Source organism: Lissotriton helveticus, chromosome 3_2 (genome assembly GCF_964261635.1).
Source record: "Lissotriton helveticus chromosome 3_2, aLisHel1.1, whole genome shotgun sequence".
NCBI classification, from domain to species: Eukaryota; Metazoa; Chordata; class Amphibia; order Caudata; family Salamandridae; genus Lissotriton; species Lissotriton helveticus.
In genome coordinates, this window is record NC_136062.1 from 71,761,449 (window position 1) to 71,783,510 (window position 22,062).

Sequence of the window (22,062 nt, forward strand, 5' to 3'; positions counted from 1 at the left end):
GGCCACTGATGAACATGAACTTTTATTAAACAACGAACAAAGAAACGATAACATAACGTAATGATAAAACCTATTAATGTCCTAGAAACAAGAAAACGTTAAAATATGCCAGTGGTGAGAGACCAGAAAAACAGTAAGAGAAACCAAATCACCTCTCGCTGTCCCACCGCCTGCCACGCCAAAAAAATCGATAGACTAGGGAAAATGCAAGTCAGTAGAACATCCGCCCCCACTCTGGAAACTTCCAAGGTGGGGCAGGGTTCCGGCTACGCCCAGCCGGGAGCAGCCCATATAAGGCAGGTCCTGCTGCCACGCCTCGGCCAGGAGATCCTAACGTAGGGTGTAGCCGGAGGAGAGGCCGAGGCCAGCGGGACCCGGCCAGGGGATTGCCTTTACAACGCTGAACAGTTGCAGGGGGGGGGAATGTCTCCTCGACCCTCCCCTCTCTCTCCCAGTCCGGCCGCGGTGGCCCTTGAGAGTTGCAGGTAGTCCCGCCACATGCTCTTCCGGTCCGGCCACCAACGGTCGGGGGGCCGAGGCCGACGGGATCCGGCTGCAGCCGATAAACCAAGAAACCCGTTCATGGGGCCAGAGCCAGGGGCGTCCGGCCGACATCCACCGGAAGCCCGGCCCGAAGACGGACGGGACACTTCTTTCTTTTATAATGGCTGCGACAACACTGGGGGGGGATGTCTTGCACATGCCTCCGACCCCCCCCCCCCTCGTCCTCATCGCCTGGTCCGGCCATAACAAATCTCAAGCGAGACGCCGTGGGGTGCACTGGGAGGGAGAGACGGTGCGAACAGGCCTCTCCTGCCTCCCCAGGTGGAGGCTTCCCAGCTGCACCCTCAGCGCTCCAGGCGCCCGGAAAAGGGTTCTTCCACTGTGGCCATGCTGCAACGTCTCGCCCGGCAGGGTGGAGCCCGTCCGCTCATGTGACCCCGCGATCGCCGGTAGCTGCCGAACTCTCAAAATGGCGGTCGACCTGGCAAGAGCGGGCCCAGCATAAAGAAATGGCCCGGTCACTGGTTGACTCCACCACCGTAGTCCTCCACGACCTTGAAAATTCTAGAGGAGCCGCGGGAGTCTCCGACCCCCGATGGGGAATGACTGCCATGATCGCCCGTGGAGTGACGAAACTGTATCCGCGGGACGTCGGCGCTCCCATGCTGGCGCCAGCCTCACTTTGAATTACTAGAATCCTGCAGACCTCACTTCCGGTGAAAGCACAGTGTGACCCGGTAGGAAAAATTATTGCACCCCCTCCCCTTTTTGACTGATAGTTCAAACCACCGATCCTTTCCTTTGCCCTTTTAACGGAACTTTGGACTGCCTCCCCCTCTTTTACATTTTCTAGAGAAAACAAAACATTAACCACTACATTAGCATAGCAGTTGACACCAGAACTGTTTTCAAATTGAAAACCAACAACATCTTCAACAGAATCCTTTTTGTTTCTGCTGTGACCCTGCTACAGCACAGGCATTGTCCCCAGCAGTAATTCTGCAATGCCGGTAAGAATAGCTGTGGTGCCTACTGGACTCACTCACCCCCGCGGCGCCCCACGCCGTTTTTTGCTGGGCGGCAACTTACTAGACATCACTTTCGTGCCATCTAGATTTCAGCGCGTTCTGCTGCCTTGGAACTATTCGCACAACAGACCGCTACTGACAAGAATATTTCATTATTGGTGCTGTCAATTTCAATAAATCTATTGGATAATTCAAAAGAAATTGCCACGGTCTCTTCGTTGTTTAAATGTTTTTACTGTTTTTGTTTTCTTGTATATATTTATATGTTATTAAAGTTTTATATTCCTACTACTTTGTTGGAGTGCTATATATTTTTAATGTGACACATAATTGTAAAAACTTTGATGTACAAAGAGTCATTCCTGGAATCTTCCGCTTCAGGCTCGGTCCCCTCCCCAATCACAATACAGGATGGTTTTCAGATAGTAGGAACACGTGTGGTGTGACGGATCTCATCGGGTGTGGGCCTTGATCTACTATAACTCCTTTGAAGAGGGGTGATTCTTTACAGCTGGGGCCATAAACTACATCTGCAGGGCTAGCTGATAGCCTGGACAATCGGACACAGAGAAAGAGGAATGTCAGAGGGTGCGGTAGTGAATAGGGCGAAAGGGAGGTGTCGGGCGGGCACAGAGTGTGATTCTCAGGGAAGAGCAGCGCAGATGGGGGGAGGTTTATTGCCCATGCATAAGACAGAGAGCGGTGGTGACCAGTGCCTAGGGAAGATGCTTGCGTGGGTGAGGAGCCATGCTACGAATCGACAGCGTGCAGAGAGTGGGTCTGGTCAAGACATCTAAAATGGCTGCCGTGCACGACAAAAGTGTGGCATTTCAAAAAAGGCAAGATGGCGCAGACAATGTTTTTCAACACTTCCTCATTTCCTTCGAATCGAACGTTAACAGACGTTGGGGCATATTACCAAAGTTAAGCGATATTTATCGCTAACGATGCTTACCAACCAATTTTTTACCACTAAGCATCGTCAGAAATTATCGAAGATAAACCTTGCTATTATCAAGGTTTATCGCAAATGCGATAATAAACGGCCGCAATGCATGAATATCGCTAAAAACTCAGCGATATTCATGCATTACCGAGCTAATGCTCTTAGCCATGTTATCCACCTCCCATTGGATAACATGGCTAAGAACTGCTCAGGGCAGGTGTTACTTTTTGGAGATATTCGCGCTTAGCGCGAATATCTCCAAAAGTTGGTAATAGGAGATAGATATCTTGCATGTTGTAATGCAAGTTATTGTGGTATATGGAACTCATACCATAATCTCTCAGGAAAGCAGAAACTGATCCTTTTGGGACCGCCTAAAAAGGCCTAGGGGGTGAGGAGTACTCTACTTTGCCCCCTTTTCACGTTCCGAACTATTTTGTTTTACTCTCTTCTGTAATTACACAAAATAACAGCGATAAGATGCATCGGAGACACACAGTGAGAGAAAGGAGGCCGGAGATGAAGAAGAGATGTCAAATACACATTGGAGATAATATAGTGGCAGAAGGCAAGTAAATATGAGTAAACTTACCATGTAACATAAAAATGTTGCACTCTATACTATAAGTCTCATTTTATACTACAATCACTTCGCTACAACCTCATAAATAATGTCTCAAACAATTTTTGATTTCTAAATATAAATTTATTCTTCAGAATTTTCTAAATTTGAAAGAACTAGTAACATGTCCTCATCAGCAATGTCCTCATTAAAAGTCTCCAATGATGATTCTTGTAACTCTATGGTCTCCAAACACTCGATAAATTCGCCATCAAGAGATTGATCAAAAAAATCATTCAAGTCATCTCCTCCTTGTGACAATATTTCATTATTGGTGCTGTCAATTTCAATCAATGTAGTGGAATCATTCAAGTCATCTTCTCGTGACAATATTTCATTATTGGTGCTCTCAATTTCAATCAATGTAGTGGAATCATTAAAGTCATCTCCTCCTTGTGACAATATTTCATTATTGGTGCTGTCCATTTCAATCAATCTAATGGAATCATACAAGTCATCTCCTCCTTGTGACAATATTTCATTCTTGGTGCTGTCCATTTCAATCAATCTAATGGAATCATACAAGTCATGTCCTCCTTGTGACAATATTTCATTATTGGTGCTCTCAATTTCAATCAATGTAGTGGACAATTCAAAAGAAATTGCCACGGTCTCTTCATTGTGAGCCATTTTATTTTGAAATTGCTTGCTGTAAATTGCAGAAAAAAATAATCACTTTCATTTATCGTTTTTAGTAATACATAATATAAAACTAACTTCATCAAGTATTTAGTATAACAGAAGGACTGCAAATAAATAACAGAAAACATTTTTCAAATTATCTTCAAGTGTACAACATAGTTCCCCTTACAAATTAACAACTCACCTTTTTAAAAGTAGCAGAAGTGTTAGTACTGTGTAAATCAAACACCAGAAATTCACCACCAAAAATTCCTCACAAATGTACCTCAGACAGTAGTATCACAAAATGGCTGTGGTTTCCTCTCATTTGACATATATACATAACCAATTAACTTTCATCACACACAAATACAAAACCAAAGTAACATTTTAATTGGTTCTAAATTTCAACACTTTCAAATGTGTTTTCCCCATGCAATTTTCCATAGGACATTTACATACGTCTACAGCCTGAATGGCTGAACGGAATTACACCAAACTTGACAAAATGGTACATCAAACCTAAGAGGTCAGGAAGGGTCTACTATGCCCCCTTATGGTCATTTCCCCCTTCGCTTTGGCCTCCTCTTGTCTCTCAATCCTACCGAGAGACAAGATGGCGGCCGCTACGGACTGTTTGGAATGTTGACAGACGCCGGAGAACCAATCAGCTTCGCAAAGCTCCGTAACGCGAAAAGTACGCGAAGCGGAGCGCTGTTACAGATATATATCTTTTTTTGAACGTTAATTTCTCAAAATCCACTGGAGCACATATATTGAGACCTAGCAAAGGCACATCGGGCTACCAGTCCCTAATATTTTGCCAAGTTTCGTGCAAATCCATTCAGCCGTTTTATTATTATTATTTTTTTTTTTTGCCCCGCGGAGCCCTTTTAAAACCTCCACATCAAACGTAGGGGGTCAGCGAGGATCTACTATTCCCCCTTATGGTCATTTGCCCCTTCGCTTTGGCCTCCTCTTGTCTCTCGATCCTACCGAGAGACAAGATGGCGGCCGCTACGGACTGTTTGGAATGTTGACAGACGCCGGAGAACCAATCAGCTTCGCTTCACAAAGCTCCGTTGCGCGAAAAGTCCGCGAACCAGAGCGCTGCCCGGTCCGCTGTTACAGATATATATCTTTTTTTAAACGTTAATTTCTCAAAATCCACTGTAGCACATATATTGAGACCTACAAAAGGCACATCGGGCTACCAGTCCCTACAATTTTGCCAAGTTTCATGCAAATCCATTCAGCCGTTCGGGCTAAAAGTGAGGCCAACCGCCCTATGGAAAACTCAATGTTAAAAACACGTTTTGGGACCCCCCCTTTTTTCTCAGCCCCCCCTTGACGAACACCCCCCAAATTTTCAAGGGCTGCTCAGAAACAAAATGTTCCATTTTCCTGAAAATTTCAGCCAATTCCGTCCACAAACGCCAAAGTTATTAGACATAGAATTTTCAAAAATCCCATAGAGAAAAAATCCTAACTATATATACCTACTGGCGACCGCCAGTAGGTAATAAACATAGGAGACATGTTGAGGAAATTTATAAAACAATTAACAAAGTTAAGGTTAAAAGATTGCATATGTTTTATAAAAAATCTTAAATGAAGGTAAAGGAGGGTGGAGGGTTCAGGTGTAATATTAAGCAGTTAAAAAATTAATTAAGACGGATAAGCTACAAAAGTTTAAAAAAATTAAGTTAAAAGTATAGGGATGATATAATGATGGTTGTGTAATGGTATACTTACTTATTTAGTTGATAATAGTCATAGGTCTATGTATGGGGTTGATATAATTGTATGGCGATATTATGTTGATTGATCGCAACATACAACACTGTATAGTTATTTTTTTTCTTCAAAGCAAGTTTACAAGTGTGTCTATGTATTGACAAGTCTGTACAGATCAGTGTAAAGTATGTCATATCTGCAATATCCTGACCCTGAGCTAATGCAAATAAATGTTGTTTTAACATACACACATACATGTATGATGCTATTGCGTAAACTGTCACAAAATATACATTACAGAAAATAAAATATTATATCATCTAACTGTTTTATATTTTATTCATGGGATAGGCATATGGCTCTGGCTGTGATGTTATTGTTCTGGCAAACGATTTTGAATGCGTGCAAATCATTCCTGGAGCTAAACATGGAAATATCCAAGTCAGCTGTGTCAAGTGTTCTCAGCAACAAGGCAGGGTAAGAAATACATTTGCTTTAACGTACATTGAAAAATATCCATATGTAATTATAAAATATTGTCTATTCTTCTAAATACTCTAAACCAGATTATCAACTATTGTGAAAGCATTCCACTGGTGAACCAGGAAATTGCTTTGGGAAGTTGTTAAAGCAAAGCAGTATGAAGGTTCTCACTAGGTGTGTGCAAGACAAGTGATTTGTGCACAATAGCAACTTCCTTATAGTGCTTCCTTATAGTGCATGTAGTAATTATACGATACTCTGCAACACCTGGTATGTTGCTCCGCTTGCGCAAATTGAATGACTGTGGTGACTCTGAAATGTTTTGCTTATGGTTTGTTATCTATTTTATCCCTGTTAAGCAGCTTGCTAAGATGTAGGTGTCAGTCAGTCATAGCTTTGTTAAGTGTAGCTACTCACCCGAGTGGGTCTCAAGGCGCGCACGGGGGGGGGGGGGAGAATCGCAGGTCCTGGATGTTCTAGGAGATCCGTTGAAGAGCCAGATCTTGAGGTCCTTTGTGAACTTGGAGAGTGTTGACGTTTGTCTGTGGTGGAGTGGGAAGGTGTTCCATGCCTTGGCCGAGAGGAGGGTGAAGGAGCGACCTCCTGTTCTGGTCTTCTGGATGCAAGACACTGTAGCAAGGGAGAGCTGGGCTGAGCAAAGGGATCTTTGGGGTGTGTGGTAGTTCAATTATGCAGGTCCGGGGTTGTGGAGGGCTTTGTGGGTGGAGGTGGGAGGCTTAAAGGTGATTCTCTTCTCGATGGGGAGCCAATGTAGTGCCCGCAGGTGTTAGGAGATGTGGCAGTGATGTGGTAGGTTGAGGACTAGTCTGGCGGAGGTATTCTGGACATTCTGGAGTTTGCAGGGGAGGTTCTTGTTGATTCCGGCGTAGATAGCATTGCCATAGCCGAGTGTGCTGCTGATGAGGCCGTAGGTGACGTTCTTTCTGTGTTTGAGGGGATCCATTTGACGTTCTGTCGTAGGAGTCGGCGGTTGTGGAAACAAGAGGATGAGACATCGTTGATTTGGCTGTCCATTTTGAGTTCGGAATCCAGGATGATTTTGAGGTTGCGTTCATGGTCTGTGGGGCAGAGCTTGTTCCAGAGGGAGGGGAGGCGGGGGGGGGCGGTCGTTACAGGCATCTGGGCGTGGGCCCATTAGGAGTACTCGGTTTTGTCTGTGTTGAGTTGTAGGCAGCAGCTCTTCATCCATTTGGGGACTACTTCCATTCCTTCTTGAAAGATATGTTTGGAGATATTGGGATCGTTGGATAGGGAGAGGATGAGTTTGGTGTCATCTGTGTGGATACAATGTTGAGTCCGTGGGATCTGAGTATGGGGGCGAGCGGGGCCATGTAGATGTCGAACAGGGTGGGGATGATGGAAGATCCTTGGAGTACTCCTCAGGTGATCGGTGTGGGATCCGAGAGGAAGGGTGGGAGTCTGACCCGCTGCGTTCTGCCGGAGAGGAATGAGCAGATTTAGTTGAGGGCCTTGTCCTGGATCCCTGCGTTGTGGAGTCTGCAGGCAGAGGTGCAGTGAGAGACTGTGTCGAAGGCTGCGGAGGGGTCCAGGAGGATGATGTCCACAGTCTTCCCACTGTCGAGGAGTGAGCGGCGAGGAGAGCGATATCAGTGCTGTGGTTTTTCCTGAAGCCGGATCGGGAGGTGTCGAGGATTTTGTTTTCTTTATTGAAGGAGACGAGCTGGCTGTTGACAGCTTTTTTTTTTTTTTTTTAATTGTTTTTTACCAGGAAAAGCAAGAGTCACTTTGCGAAAATAACAGAGAGTAACATAACATAAATAAATCGTACAGGAGGTGATACAAGCTGGACAGTTAATCAAACAAAAGAAGAAGCATAGATTTAAACAGAATAAACCCGGATACAACACTGAGCGCTTAAGACATAAGATATAAGTACATACATTTTAAATCAACCAATACCACTAGGAATAAGGCCAGCTTTCCAGTTAGCAATTGGACGCCAGAGAGCCTCCCCGCGCGCCCTAGATTTGACTCCTCTTGTTTCAAATATATCGGTTTCAAATCTATAGACAGCTAGGAAACGCGCTAGCCACATCTGAAAACTAGGTGGCTCTGCTTCTTTCCAGCGGGCGGACAAAATTAGCCTTAATACTGCTGTGCCTATGAAGATTAATCTTTCTTCAGATTTGGTTAAATTTAAGGAATAGTCATGCCCTAATAGAAACAAAGTTTCTGATTCAGATATTTTATGACTAAATATTTCTTCCCAAAAGGATAAAACCATATTTTTGAACAACATCAATTCAGGACAATTATAAAACATATGAATAAGGGTTGCCGGTCCTTGGCTACATCTAGGGCATAGATCATTCTCACGTTTACCCCACGCAAACAATTTAGCGGGAGTAAAATAAAGATCAAATACAGTTTTATATAGTTGCGCTTTAAGATTACTAGCCATAAGTAACTTCTGACTCATCTCTAGCCCTCTATCGATGTCTACATTAGGGTTATTTAATTTTATAGCCCATTTATTTTCAGTTTTATCAAGATCATCTTTTTGCTTACTCAGAAGAATATTATACAAAGTTCCAATCCTGGTGTTTATTCTTGGTATTGCATCCAAAATTTCAATTTTATGAAGAGAAATTAAAGACTCTTTGGCTTTTAATGTAGCAAATATCTGTGCAAATTTAAAAAAATCTCCATTTGGTAAATTAAATTTGACTTTCAGATCAAAAAAAGTAGTATCAAAATCATTTACTAAAAACTCACCAATTGTTCTGATTCCTAACTTGTCCCATTTCTTTGCAATGGAAGCAAAATCCTGACCTTGAATGAAATTAGAACGCCAGAGCGGCGTATATCGATTGATCTTCCCGATATGGATATATTTGGCCACTTTATTCCAGATTTTCCGTGCACTAGCTATAACTTCTCCCTTAAAGTCCTTATAGTTTCTTGCCTCGGTCTTCCGTAGGAGTAAGCCCTTAGCCTCCTGACCTAAAAGAAGCTCATATATTGAGGGTATTTCTTCAAGGCCTTCTGGGCTCTCTAAACTATAACCACTAATCATGGGAGTAAGCTGTTTTAAAAATGTTGCCCAATGATATAGAATTATATTAGGTATAGTAAGGCCGCCTCTATCAAACGGGAGTGATAAAAGTGCAAGTGATCTCCGAGTCTTCCCATTTTGCCACATGAATTTCAATATAAGTGAGTTAATCACTACTAGCGTTTCCTGATCAATGGCTAACGGGATCGCCCGGAATAAATAGAGGCATCTAGGTAGCGTGTTCATTTTTACATAGTTAGCTCTTCCTATGATAGAAAGATGGAGGCTATTAACCCTTTCGAAATCATTCTTAATCTTAGCCACTAGCGGATCAAAATTAGTTTTAGGTAATAACTTAATATTTGTACAAAGAACAACACCCAAATACGTGGCCTTTTCAGCTCTTTGTTGATCCAGACAGATGGTATTATCAGTACATAGAATAATCGTTTTTCGTTTGTTGAGAGAATAACCCGAGCAGCGTCCAAAATCAGTAGTCACTTTCTCTATTTCACATATAGCCTCAATCGGATTAGTTGTAGTGACCGCGATATCATCGGCATAGGCCAATACTTTTGTTTCAAAGTGGTGGCTGATAACAGGTTTAATAGTGTTGCTTTCTAATAATTTCAAAATAAGGGGGTTAATATATAGAGCAAAAAAGCAGGGGTGAGCAAGGACACCCCTGCCTAGTGCCCCTAGCAATGTTAATATGTCCCGATAATGACCCTGCTGCTAGAATTTTTGCTTTGGGGCGGAAATACATTGATTTAATGGATTGGATAAATTTGGGGCCGAAATTATTACGTTTCATGACTTCCCAAAGAAAGTCCCATGAAATGCGGTCAAAGGCTTTCTCAGCGTCAAGCAGGATCATCGACATTTGTCCCCCCGTGGCAACTTTGGCATCAAAGAAGGCAATTGCCCTGCGGGTGTGTTCTGTGGTTCCTTTGCCAGGTATAAAGCCATGTTGCCGCGGGTAGACAAGATGTTCAATGACCCTACTGAGTCTAAGCGCCAAAACCTTTGCATACAATTTGGAGTTCGAATTAATCAGGGATATAGGACGGTACGAGGTTAGTTGTTCGGGGGATTTTCCCTTTTTTGGAAAAACGATTATAGTAGCCTCATCCCAAGAGGCTGGTGGAACACCATTATATTGAATCCCAAGGAATAAATCATATAGAATAGGACATAGTTGGTGGCTAAGGACTTTAAACAAATCAATCGGTAGTTTGTCGGGGCCTGCAGCTTTACCGGATGATAATAATGATAAAGCAACACAGACCTCTGCTGGTGTAATTTCTTTTTCAAGTTCTTCCTTGGTGGCATCATCTAATAATTTAATAGCCTCAGGGTTAGTAAGAAAATTATCCAGATAGTATATTATATCCTTTTCCGTGGCTGGTGTTTCCTCCGAATAGAGATTATGATAATACCTTTGAAATTGATGATTAATATCTATCGCGTGGGTAAAAGTCTGTCCATTATCTACTATTGAGGAGATATTATTCCTAACATTTTTCTGACGTGTAGAAAGTGCCAATTGTCTACCCACTTTCTCCCCGCTTTCGTAAACATGTTTCCTATGTGCTTGATATATTTGGGCAGCTTCCTGGCTAAGTTTAGTATTTAATTCGATTTTCAACACTGCTACCTGTATCATCAAATGCCTGGCTTCTTGTTTTTGTATAATCCTGGCAGTATGCTCTTCCTCGGCTTTAGCTAGGGCTGCAATTTTCAATTCATATTCTTTTTTAAGGATTTTCCTATTTTTATTTTGGAAGCTGATAGTCTCGCCCCTTAGTGCCGTTTATAGGTATCCCATACAATATTTCTTGACGCGCTAAAGCGATTCATACTAAAAAATTCATCTGTCCAGGTTTTAATATGATTGATGTATTCATTGTTAGATAACAACTTCCTATCAAAGGACCAAGAGCTCTTTTGAGCTGGATTGATATCGTACGTGGTTAGTAGTATTAAAGGATTGTGATCCGAGATTATTTTGGGTGGTTTGTTTATATGTGAATAAGGTGCTAAGTCCCTGGAAGATGTAATCTATCTGGACATGCTTTTGATGGGGGTGGGAAAAGTATGTATAGCCATGGTCATTGGGATTGTTTTGTAACCATATATCAGTTAAGCCCAAGCTATATACCAGACTTTTAATAGCGCGATATACCCTTGGTTTCCTACCCCTATATTTCTGTTTTGGCATTTGAGCCGAGAATAAAGGCGAAAGTGAAATGTTAAAATCGCCACAAAGAATTAGCGGGCCTTGCCACATAGCTAATTCTATTTCCAAAGTTTGAAATATTGTGGGGTCATCATGATTTGATCCGTAAACGGAGCATATAGTAATTCCATTGGCCAATTTAACAATTGCCCACCTCCCATGTGCGTCGGATAGGTGACGTATTCCCTGGCCAAAGCTGGATTTTGCAAAGATTGCTACACCCCTAATAGTTGAAGATTGGGATGTTGTTATCAACAAGTTATATCCCTTGAGGTCTAATAGGGCTCTTTTACTCCAAGGAATGTGTCTCTCCTGAATGCACAAAATATCTACAGGATTTAGTTTCATTAATTCCCCCAATCTAAGACGCTTGTCTCTATATAAGAGCCCTCCTACATTCCAGGACTGAACAGTAAGTCTACCCATTGTTAATGTAGAAAGATTGCCTGATAATTTTATTCCAATAATAATCCTTGTCCTGCTGTACCTCCTTTCCCATTGTTTCAAAAATTAAACTCAAACTTACTCTTGTTAATAGACCTGGTTTATTTTCCATTTTTACCCCCCCTTCCCCAGACTCCCCCCTTCCCACCACCCCAAGAATCCCTCCCCGAAACCCTCCCCAAAAGCTTCCCCCTTTACCCCTCTCCCCCTTGTGTAGGCATTCAGACTCCACCAGAGTCTGTGTGATGAAGTTGCTGCACCTCTACTGAGCTACCGCTTCTAACAAAAACAAAATCAATGATAAGCATAATAAATAAAATAAGAGAGAAAAAAATCATAGATCATGTCCATGTCCATTGGCTAAGTGGCTTCTATAGAGTGTCAGACATCAATGTAGTTCTCAACGAACCAGCCATTTATTACAGAAATATCAGCATGTATATTGCATAATACAAACCAATCATGATTAATTGTTATTCTTTCTTGAACATATACAGGTTGTTCCTAGAAATGTCTATGGATGTATCTAAGTTTTATCTAGGATATTTCATCAAGATAGGATTTTGCTTTTATTTCAGACTGAAAAAACTTTGTCTGACCACCATGAATAATTTTTAGTCTAGCGGGATTGTTCAAGAATGCCAAGGCTCCCTTATCTTGGAATGGTTTGATCAGTAGGCGCAGCCGCCACCGTCTTTCCACGGTTGCGTGGCAAAAATCGGGCCTTGAAAAGAATGAAAAGTCACTGAAAGATCATTTATGATCAGGTCTCGCTTTCTCTGCCACCACCTGCCGTAACAAGAAATTCCCGAAATATACTAAGATAGCACGGGGGTACACCCCTGGCTTAGGTGGTAGGTTGAACGGGACTCGATGGGCCCGCTGAATTTCCATGTCCCAATTCCAATTTTGAATTTCAGGCATAGACTCACTAAGAAGTTTGATAATGAAAGCTTGCACGTTCTCCCCCTCCATTTTCTCCGGCACACCTAAGATGCGCAAATTATTGCGCCGCTGCCTGTTTTCATAATCCTCAAGCTTCCACTTGATATCCATCAGCTCTGCCTCTTGAAGCTTGATTTTCTCAGAGTTCTCTGAGGAGTCTTTTTCCGCAGACATCACCCTTACTTCCATTTCTGTGACTCTTTCACCTATATGGTTACAAGTTTTGGAGAGCTTCTTGACAACCCCTTGCATTTTGCGCAAAGATGCCCGGGATCTTTTACTGTCTAGCGCGGTCTCTTCTCTATGAGCTGCTATCGCTTGTGGAATAGTCTCAACCGCCGTGGAAGGTATCTCCGAGATACCAGGGCTGACATCGTGATAGGTATCAGAATGTCCTAGATTACTTTGCATGACTCTAGATTCTGCTTTAGACTTGGCTTTAACGGTGTTAACATTCTGTCTTCTTTCCCCATACCTATCTTCTGAAGAATCAGGGTGAGGTTCTGATTCCTCGTCTTCCTCTTCCTCCTCCGTAGATTCGTAGCTCTCTGACCATTCCCCTACAACATCAGCTCCAACCTCTCCGGTCTCGTCAGAGAAGGAATAAAACTCGCTAAGATCTTTTTCACCCTCCAGGATCTGAGCGTTTTGTACCAGTGTTGCATTCGGTAATTGTTCAGCAAAACCTTGATCTACTACAATCTGCTCGGGATAGGTGTGTGGAGATCTAGACAATAGCTCTTCAGTGGAGGCTGAGTGCAGAGTCGGTGTTATAGATATAGTCTGATTTATAGCTAGTGCTGTCTCCACAGTCAAATTTGCCAGTTCCGATTGTACTCCTAAAATATTTCCGCCTGTGAATGACATAGCACACCCCTCCTCTGCTTGATTCACACTAGTTTCTAGCCTCTCTACCAACTCACTATTTTGTATGGATTCAGCAGTCCCGGAGGTCTCACTGACATATAGGTTAGTTGGTGTATCCTCAGTTATGGGCTGGAAAATAGCGGGATCATTTTGGGGGTCAGGTACTCCATTGTTTAAACTCGGAGCATCGTTTGTCTGAGACATGGCAAGAACTGGGGGGCTCTCATCCAATATGTGGTTCTGACCATCAATCAAAGATGTGGGTATTGGTAACTCAGTCTCAGCTTGTGAAACAACATGAACCGATTGTTTCTTTAACAATAAATCCAGTACCGACCTCCTCCCAGTAGTACTTAGCTTTCTTCTTGAGGCGAGGACTTCTTGTCTTGGGGTGTTGGTCATGGGCAGTGTTGTTTGTTGTTTCTTTGCCTTGGATCTCACCGCTTTGGCTGGTATTCCGTCAGACTCTCCCCCGTCCAATGAGCTCTCTCGTTGTTGCCTCTCCGCTTCCTTACGAAGTACTTTGGCTGCCTTCGCAACCCGTGCTCTGGCTGCGGCGGCTGAGGCATTTTTCGGCGGCGGCATTGCTGTTCTCGGTGTTCTCCGCGTCTTCTTCCTCAAGCGCGGCTGTACCCGGCAAGCGAAGCCGCAGACCACCAACTCGAAGCTCTGCTGCGGCGGCTGCACCGCCTGACACGCCCACCGAAGCACGGTCGCTGCAACAGGTCGGAATCTCCTTGATACACTGTGCGGGAAAGTCACGGATCTCCGTGCGAGCCCAGGAAGGTTTGAATGTATATTGAGGCTTCCCCTAAGTTTGCTACAATGTAATATCCCTTGCAGCATAGCGTCCCGAATAAGTAGCAAAAAAAGCAGGAATGCAATTTAGGACGTAACTCAGGCTCCGATAAACAATTTCACTCGGTTTCCACAATTTTTTCTTTTCTTTCAATAGCTAGCGATCAGCCATCGGTCTTTAGTTTGAGTCATCTTCAATCACCAATGTGAAACGGAGCTCAGCGAGGTGCTGCAAACCGGTCTAACGCTAGACCGCCATCTTGCCTCCCCCGTTGACAGCTTTTTCAATGATTTTTGCCGGAAACTGGAGTAAAGAGATGGGTCTGAAGTTTTTTACGTTGGTGGGCTGCGGTGTTTTGGTCGTCGTCTGTGGTGGTTGGAGTAGAGCTCCTGAGGGAGGCAGTTAGCTGGTCGTCAGAGATCTTGTTCCTCTTAGGGGGTCGCCAGTAGCCGTCAGTCCCCCGTGACAAGGGGGGGGGTTAAGGTATGTATAGGAACCACCCATCCAACTTAGACTATATCCATCAGAGTTTAGCCCATCGTGAGATATTTGCAATTACAATGGAACAACATTATGAGTGCACTAATAACATAACTATTATGACCGCATGTGCGTTGTACATATTATAAAACATATAAGCGTATCTTTAGCAGCACACTAAGCATTGTCCACACAAAATAGACATAGCAATGCTAGCCAGTCAGTCTTTTATGTGTAGGAGTTCATATTCTGGTTAACGTCACCAATCATACATCACTGTGTAGCTCACGTGCTCAATCCTCGGTGTCCGCATCCTCGCCAGCTGCTCTTGACGAATCTTGCCGCTCAATCTGACGCTCGTACTGCATGGCTTCTTCCAGTGTTGTGAAGATCTTGGCTGTGCCCTTATGTTGTATTCGTGGCCGTGCTGGGTACAACATTGCATATTGAATTTTCAAAGCTTGTAACTTCTATTTTACTGGATGAAATTCTCGTTGTGCTTGTTGTACAGCCATGGTGGCGTTTGAGCTGGGTAGGAGTCGTCTTTCCTGCCTCTAGGATTTCGTTTCGGGGAGGAAGTGCCAGTGGAAGAGGCAGGGAGATATTTGCTTCTGGCAAAATAATCAAAAAGAAGCTCTCCCCTGTTTTAAACGCGGAGGACGAATTACAGGACTTGGGAGCCACAGGGGAACTTTCGGGCATCGCAAAGTCGGAATCCCTGCCTACAACGGGTTGGAAGGCGGTTTCCAGATATGCTTTGAGGAATGCAGGGAGGGGGGGGGGCTTGAGAAGTTGCTAACTAAGCACAATAGTTCACCCAAACCTAGCATTGAGAGAGTCAGTGAGATTAAGGCTAAAAGTACAGTAAAGAAAAATAGCAAACAGGGTAGCAGGTGTAATAAGTTGGGGAAGGTGGGCTCACTGGAGCGTAGGATTAACACAAAACCCTCTCACCTCATTTTTTTAAGTTGTGCCAAGATCTTTGACACTAAAGGGGGAGTCTCCTTCTAATCTAACCAATATAGTAGCTGTTTCTAATTCTAATCAGGCTACCTCGACCAAGAATTGCAGGTTGGAGGGCGACTGGATTATTGGGCAGGTAAATCTGTTGGACTGGTCTCAACACTTGAGCCCTAATCGCTATCAGGTCCTTTCTGTAGATATGGAGGAAGCTGGGTATGGTCTGCAGGCTCTGCCAGATGCAATTGGAAGCGCAGAGGATAGTATAGAGCAGCTTGCCCCATCTTTAAATGTAGGCGTCTTAACCCCGGGGGAGGTCTTAGGGTTTACAGAGAACACGAGTACCCCGGGCTTTTGGCTGATGAGGTGGAGAAATGTAATCATCCGAGCTGTCATGGCGAGGAAGGGCCTGAGTCGAATTCTGAATTAGCAGGTGGCGATCCTCCAGTTATTGCTTTCTTGAAGAAATTAGATATTGATATGCATAAGGGGTTTGAGGTTTCTAAGTTAAATCAGGAAGATATCAGAGCTGCCTGCAGTATGTTGGAGAATACATTTGATGTTCTGAGCTCCCGTACAGATGTTCTAGAGGCAGAAGTGAAGGATCTTAAGAAGGTGGTCATGGTCAATCGTAAGGAGATAGATGTTATGAAGAGTAAGGAAATGGAACATGAAGATAGAGTAGAAAGATTGGAAAATATGCAAAGGAGGAACAACTTGAAGATTTTAAAGTTGCCAGAAGGCAAAGAAGGGACGGATATTAAGAAATATGTAGTACAGCTTCTTAAGACTAAATTGCAGTTGGAGGATAGTGAGGAGGAGATTCTAAGAGACATTCAGAGAGTGCACCGCGATCCCTTCAGGTTGAACCCGAACCGTCCAAAGCCCAGGAGGATTCTGATTAATTTTTTGACTTACGGGTTGAAAGAAAAGATCCTGGCTGCTGCTCTTAAAAAGAAAACCATTGAGGTAGATGGTGCGAAGGTGGAGGTAAGCTCGGATTTGTCCCCGGTAACCGCTAACAGGCAATGGGAGTTAGGTATGCGGATTGAACCACTGAGGAAGCTGGGAGCTTTAGTTCAACTGAAGTTTCCTGCTTTCCTGAAGGTTATGTGGAATAACAAAATGCATTTGTTTCGATTTGTTGAGGATGTGGATAATTTCTTGGAACAATGTCAAGCTGGTAGCTTGTAATTAGGTTAAGCTATCTTATGTTTATGGATTGTTCTTCTCTTGTTCTGTTAGGTTTACTTAGTAGATCCTGTGCAGATATATTTTTAATTTAGTTTGGTGTTTATGCGTACCGTCCGCAGTTGGCACCCAAAGGGCCTTGGCCATGGGAAATTTGGTTGGGTTTTCCAGGGAAGGGGGGAGGTTTTTGAGACCTCAGGGCAGGGGGAGGTAGGGTATTGGTTAGGGAGAGGGATGAGGGTAAGGGACAGGGGAGAACATTTGGAAAATTCCTCAGAAGCCTTTCTGTTGTCAGGTGTGGTGTGTTAGGGGGTTTAGGTTGTTATGAGCGGGGGTAATCAAAGGGAGCTGAGAATCCTATCTTGGAATATAAATGGGTTACGTGTGAAGTCGAGGAGAGAGTTAATTTTGAATTATTTAAGGGATTCTACGGCTCAAATTATAATTTTGCAGGAGACCCATTTATCAGGGGCTGAATGTAAGGAACTTTTTTTGAAACAGCGGTGGGTGGCTCACTCAGTTTTTACGCCACAAACAGTGGTTACGAAAGGAGTTGCAGTTCTAATTAGGCAGGGAGTAAACATTTTGGTGGAGGGTGAAGCCGCAGATGTAAGAGGGAGATGGTTGATTCTGAAATTAAAGATGGGTGGGCAAATGTTTGTTGTTGTTGGTTATTATGGCCCAAATCAGGATGATGTAGGTCCGTTAGATGAGCTGGCCAGGGAACTATTGAGTTTCTCTGGAAAGATAATTATGGGGGGCGATTTTAATTCTGTGCTGGATCCTAAATTGGATCGATCAGTCAAGAGTAGAGCGATGGTTAATTCTAAAATGTCGAATAAGGTTAAGATGATGATCGCCCAGCTGGGTTTGATCGATATTTTGAGACATCGGTCTGGCCAGCAACTAGGATTTACATTTTATAATAAAAAATATAATCATAAATCCCGCATTGATTATTTTTTGTTGGATTCTAGATTAGTTGATTGTGTGACCTATGTGAGGCATGTTGGTGTGCATCTGTCGGATCACTGTGTAAAAAAATGTTGTTTATCTTTAGGTTTAGTTACAATTGTATGTTTGTCCATTGTCTCTTTTTGTGGTTATTTTTAGGAAGTACGCCATAATGAAGTTCAGTTTTTCATGTTTATGGTGCATTGTACTGTTGTGCGTAATCTCTTGCAACTGTGGAATCTTGTAACTGTGCTGTGCAATTTTTCTCAAAGATTTTTGAAAAATAAAAAAAAAATGTTTTTCATGTTTGTGGAATTATTTATCTATTTTATATGATATCAAATGAGTTTGTCTTAATAAAATGAAGTTCTAATGAAATTTAGTGTACATTGAATTCCGAATATCATGTTCGTACTGGAGAAGGTCTTATTATTGTCTGACCATTTGTTGTCTAGGGGCGTTTTCTTATACAATTCTATTTTCCCTGCCCTAGTAACCGAAAGCAGTAGCAGGGGGGTCCTTTATTTTGACATGGCCTAGCTAAAAAGGAGCCAGGCACCTCCTAAAGCAACATCTTCGTGCAGTACAAGGAAATTAAAACTGCACCATTTAGAAACAATTCATGGTCCATGTTACAGAGCACTACTTGGTATGATGTTTAAAACCCCAAGCCATTTCAACAGGCTGTTGTCTCTGTTGGCCTGAGTCCTGACCCTCAAGTGCTATCCCTAGGACACTTGGCCAGTGGCACCTGCCTAACAAAAGTAATACGGTTTGCCGGGTTCGAGGGGGGTCGGTTGGGGAATAGAATAAAAATAAAAAGACTTAGCTGCCGCTCCGCTCACGCTGCCTCATTGTCCCTCTCTTCCAGCCCGGTTGTGGATGGACCTCAAAGCTCAGGCTCCTCACCCAATCCAGACGCTGCTCTCCTGCTATACCTAGCATGAGAACAGTGCCAGGATTGGCCTGAGTGGCCTCGTTTGCAGCTCAGACCGTGCCTGGGAGCCTGTGGCTTTTCTCCAACCCAGCAATGCTACAAAACTCGGTTGGAAGAACTGAAGTGTGCATGTCTGTTTGGCTGGACTAAGACGGCCGGCCGGCTGGCCAAACTAACATGCACACGTACTAGTGCACACTACTCCTCCTCCCTGCCATTCTCGGCCCCGCCCTCATTGCTTGATTATATCGCGGCTCAGACAGCAGTAAATAAAAGGATAACATTGTGTTATTATTATTTTATTTATCATCTGCTAACTCTGGGCAGTGGGGCGACGCTCCTCCGCCATTACAGAGGAGCCGTCCTCCCAGGGTCAAACAAACTTGTCATTAATTCTCGTACAGAAACATGGTATGAAATGCTCGATTTGTGTTCTTTATTTTATGTACTCTAGTGTTCCTCATATTCTTATTTGCATATTTTATCTAACAATTGGTAGAAATTAGCCTGGAACGAAAGTAGTCATTCCTTTGTGAGAATTCATGCATGTTGTTATTCTCCTCTAAAATCCAATGTAATTACGCATTACAACAATAAAGCCTTATTGCTTTTCCTTACTTGTCCAGCACTCCAAAATAAGAAACGTATTTTCTTTCCACTGTTTTAGATTGCAGCATCGTATGGAAATACTGTTTGTATTTTTGAACCGTTCAGCATAAATACTCATAAACGAAACTCTGTAAGTACCTGTTGCTATGAAATACTAACAGTGCTTTATAAATATTGAGGTCCTCTGGTCTTGAATCAATCGTTTAAGAGGTTGCTGAAAGTTATTATTCACATGTTCTTCTATTTTAATAGTGATAATGTTTGAAACCCTACATTCTTGGGTTTTAATCAGAAATGCATGAGCACAAGACAAGCGATGATTCAGATATTTAGACTGTTGTTTAAGGGACTAGTGATGCACACTCTGTCTTTCCATTATATGCAAATAGCATTTGCGGCATCACCAAGTTTGTATATGATTTCCTCTGCATGTGAAATCTGCAAAGTTGCAGATAATTTTTCCAAGATCTTACAAGGATAAAAGATGGTTACTCGTGCATCTCATAACTTCAGCCAGCCATAGCTACTAAAACAAGACTAGCCAAGACCAGGTATACCCTATATCCTTTCACAGCAGACCTCTCCTTGAACACTATTCGCACAAACCGTGCCAGACTAGTATTCCACTACGGATCCCCCTGCGACCCTCAGCCTTTAGCACGATTTTACTCAAGTTACTCGGGGATCCAACAATTTATGGGCAATTGATATTTCCCAAAATGGGTAATAATACAGAGTCACTTATAATATTAAACACATGATAACATTACGCTACTGATGATTATAAATTACCAAGGATACTGACCTCTACATTATACTGAGCTACTGAATTAGCCTTTGATTTAAAAAAAAATCACTTATTCATGTGGCTCTCTCCCACTAGATGTTTTGGGTATTATGGACCAAGAGTTCTTCCATTTTGGACTTCTGAACAGTGAGACTATGCTCAATGAATACTTGTAACTGCAAGTGCTATTTTACCCAAACTTGGTGATTGATCGGGAAAATACTAATTGGCATACTTGGCTTCTGTGCCAGTGAGGTATGCAGCAAAAACATGTCACCCACAGGTAGGGTGACAAGCATAGCAAATGGGCTAAAGGTGACCCAACGGCACTTCGGACAAGGCTGTAGTGTTATCATGTCAAACCAGTGTGTGCAATTGCTTTAAGCCTCACTCAAACATTATCTAAGTAATTGTTCGCAACCTTGCAACAAGCATTGGCAATGCAATAGGTCTCGCATTTACGCGAGTTTGAGCTATTGATATTGCAAATAATAATGCCTTCTATTTTTGTTTTTGTTTTAAAAACATAAATAAAAGGCATTGTTATTTACAATGCCAATAGCTGAAACACGCATAACTGCAAGACCTATTGCATTGCAAATGCTTGTTCTTTAGTGGAGAAGTGTGGCTCAAGTGGTTGGAGCGGCAGACCCTGATGCAGAGGTCTGGCCCGGACCAGGGTTCAATTCCCCGCCTCGGCGGGTCTTGGGCTCAAATTTCCCCGGACCTGACAATTCTCGCCTCGGTGCCTATTCCAATCATGGAGTCCCACTCTGCAACTCTGGGCAATAGCTTGCTTAATCTCCACGACGGCTCCTCGCAGCGGGATGCCTGGCTTTCACCTTGGGGATGCCCAGTAATGGGTTATCTCACAGGGGAAAACCAGGACGGGTTCCCAAAGCAAGCGCTTAGAAACCGGTCGGTGATACAGCGCTATATAAATTAACTACATTTACATTTACATTTACTTTACAGTTCCTGCCATCCACGCAGAAATGGGTGGGGTTAGGAAACCCGGGGAATCTGCCTGCCGGTGACTCAAGACCAAAGACTGTCAGATTTTCCTGACAAGCAATGAGTAGATCCCTCGGTGCTATGCCAAGTGAATGTTTCCCCTGACAAATCACACATCATAATCCGACGAACTCCCACCAGATGACACCAGGCTCTGAAACAACTGCACCGGATCCCAGGGGAACAGAGGATAATATTGAAAGTACTGTGTACTTCACCGTCATTTGGGAGAAATGGGTAAGCGTTCCCCCCATAAAGGCAACACCCCCAGCCAGAGCCTTAAGCAGCACTGTTTAGTCGTTCCAAAGGCCACAGGTCAAAACAGAGGAACAGCCCGGAGACCCTATGCACACTTCTTGGAATTCCTTGCACCCGCCTGAGGGTCAGCCCAGCTTTGAGTCCTTCCAAAGTGCAGTGATGTCAGTTTATATACAAAGGTATCTGAGCCACAATCTGGCCTCACAGGGACTGCGTCCCCTCCGAGGTGGGAGGGGCTTGTGCCCACCCACATGCCCTCGGTCCTCACAATGGACTGCATTGTCTGATAACCGGCAATGGATGTTTGGTTTGATTACTCATATGCCTACACCTGCCCTCTGAGATTTAATATGAGGCAGATTCAGCACTGCAAATTGGCCTTCAGGAAACATGTTCAGTGGGCATCGTAGTGTATTTCAGCACTTATAAGCGCAACCAGGCGCCCAAGTGATTGACACGAAAGAATTAAAACAAATAAATAAGGAGGGTAGAGAAAAGCCGGGATCCAGTCGTAGTTGTGTGTAACATGCAGGCTTCAGAAAGACAAAAATATTTTTAGGAAGCCAACAATAAATAAGCCAGCCTCGTAAAATCGCCGCA

The 22,062-nt window shown here is 43.4% G+C and overlaps 1 protein-coding gene across 2 annotated transcripts in view; it reads left to right on the forward strand.

Moving 5' to 3' along the window:
• The window catches only part of DMXL2 (Dmx like 2), a 1,907,871-nt gene that overhangs the window by 60,025 nt on the left and 1,825,784 nt on the right, over nt 1-22,062 (forward strand). For both annotated transcript variants that reach the window (XM_078684818.1, XM_078684819.1), the window contains exons 2-3: nt 5,810-5,935; nt 19,462-19,533. In XM_078684818.1, the coding sequence (XP_078540944.1) occupies nt 5,810-5,935; nt 19,462-19,533 (198 nt within the window). The remainder of the gene's footprint in view (nt 1-5,809; nt 5,936-19,461; nt 19,534-22,062) is intronic.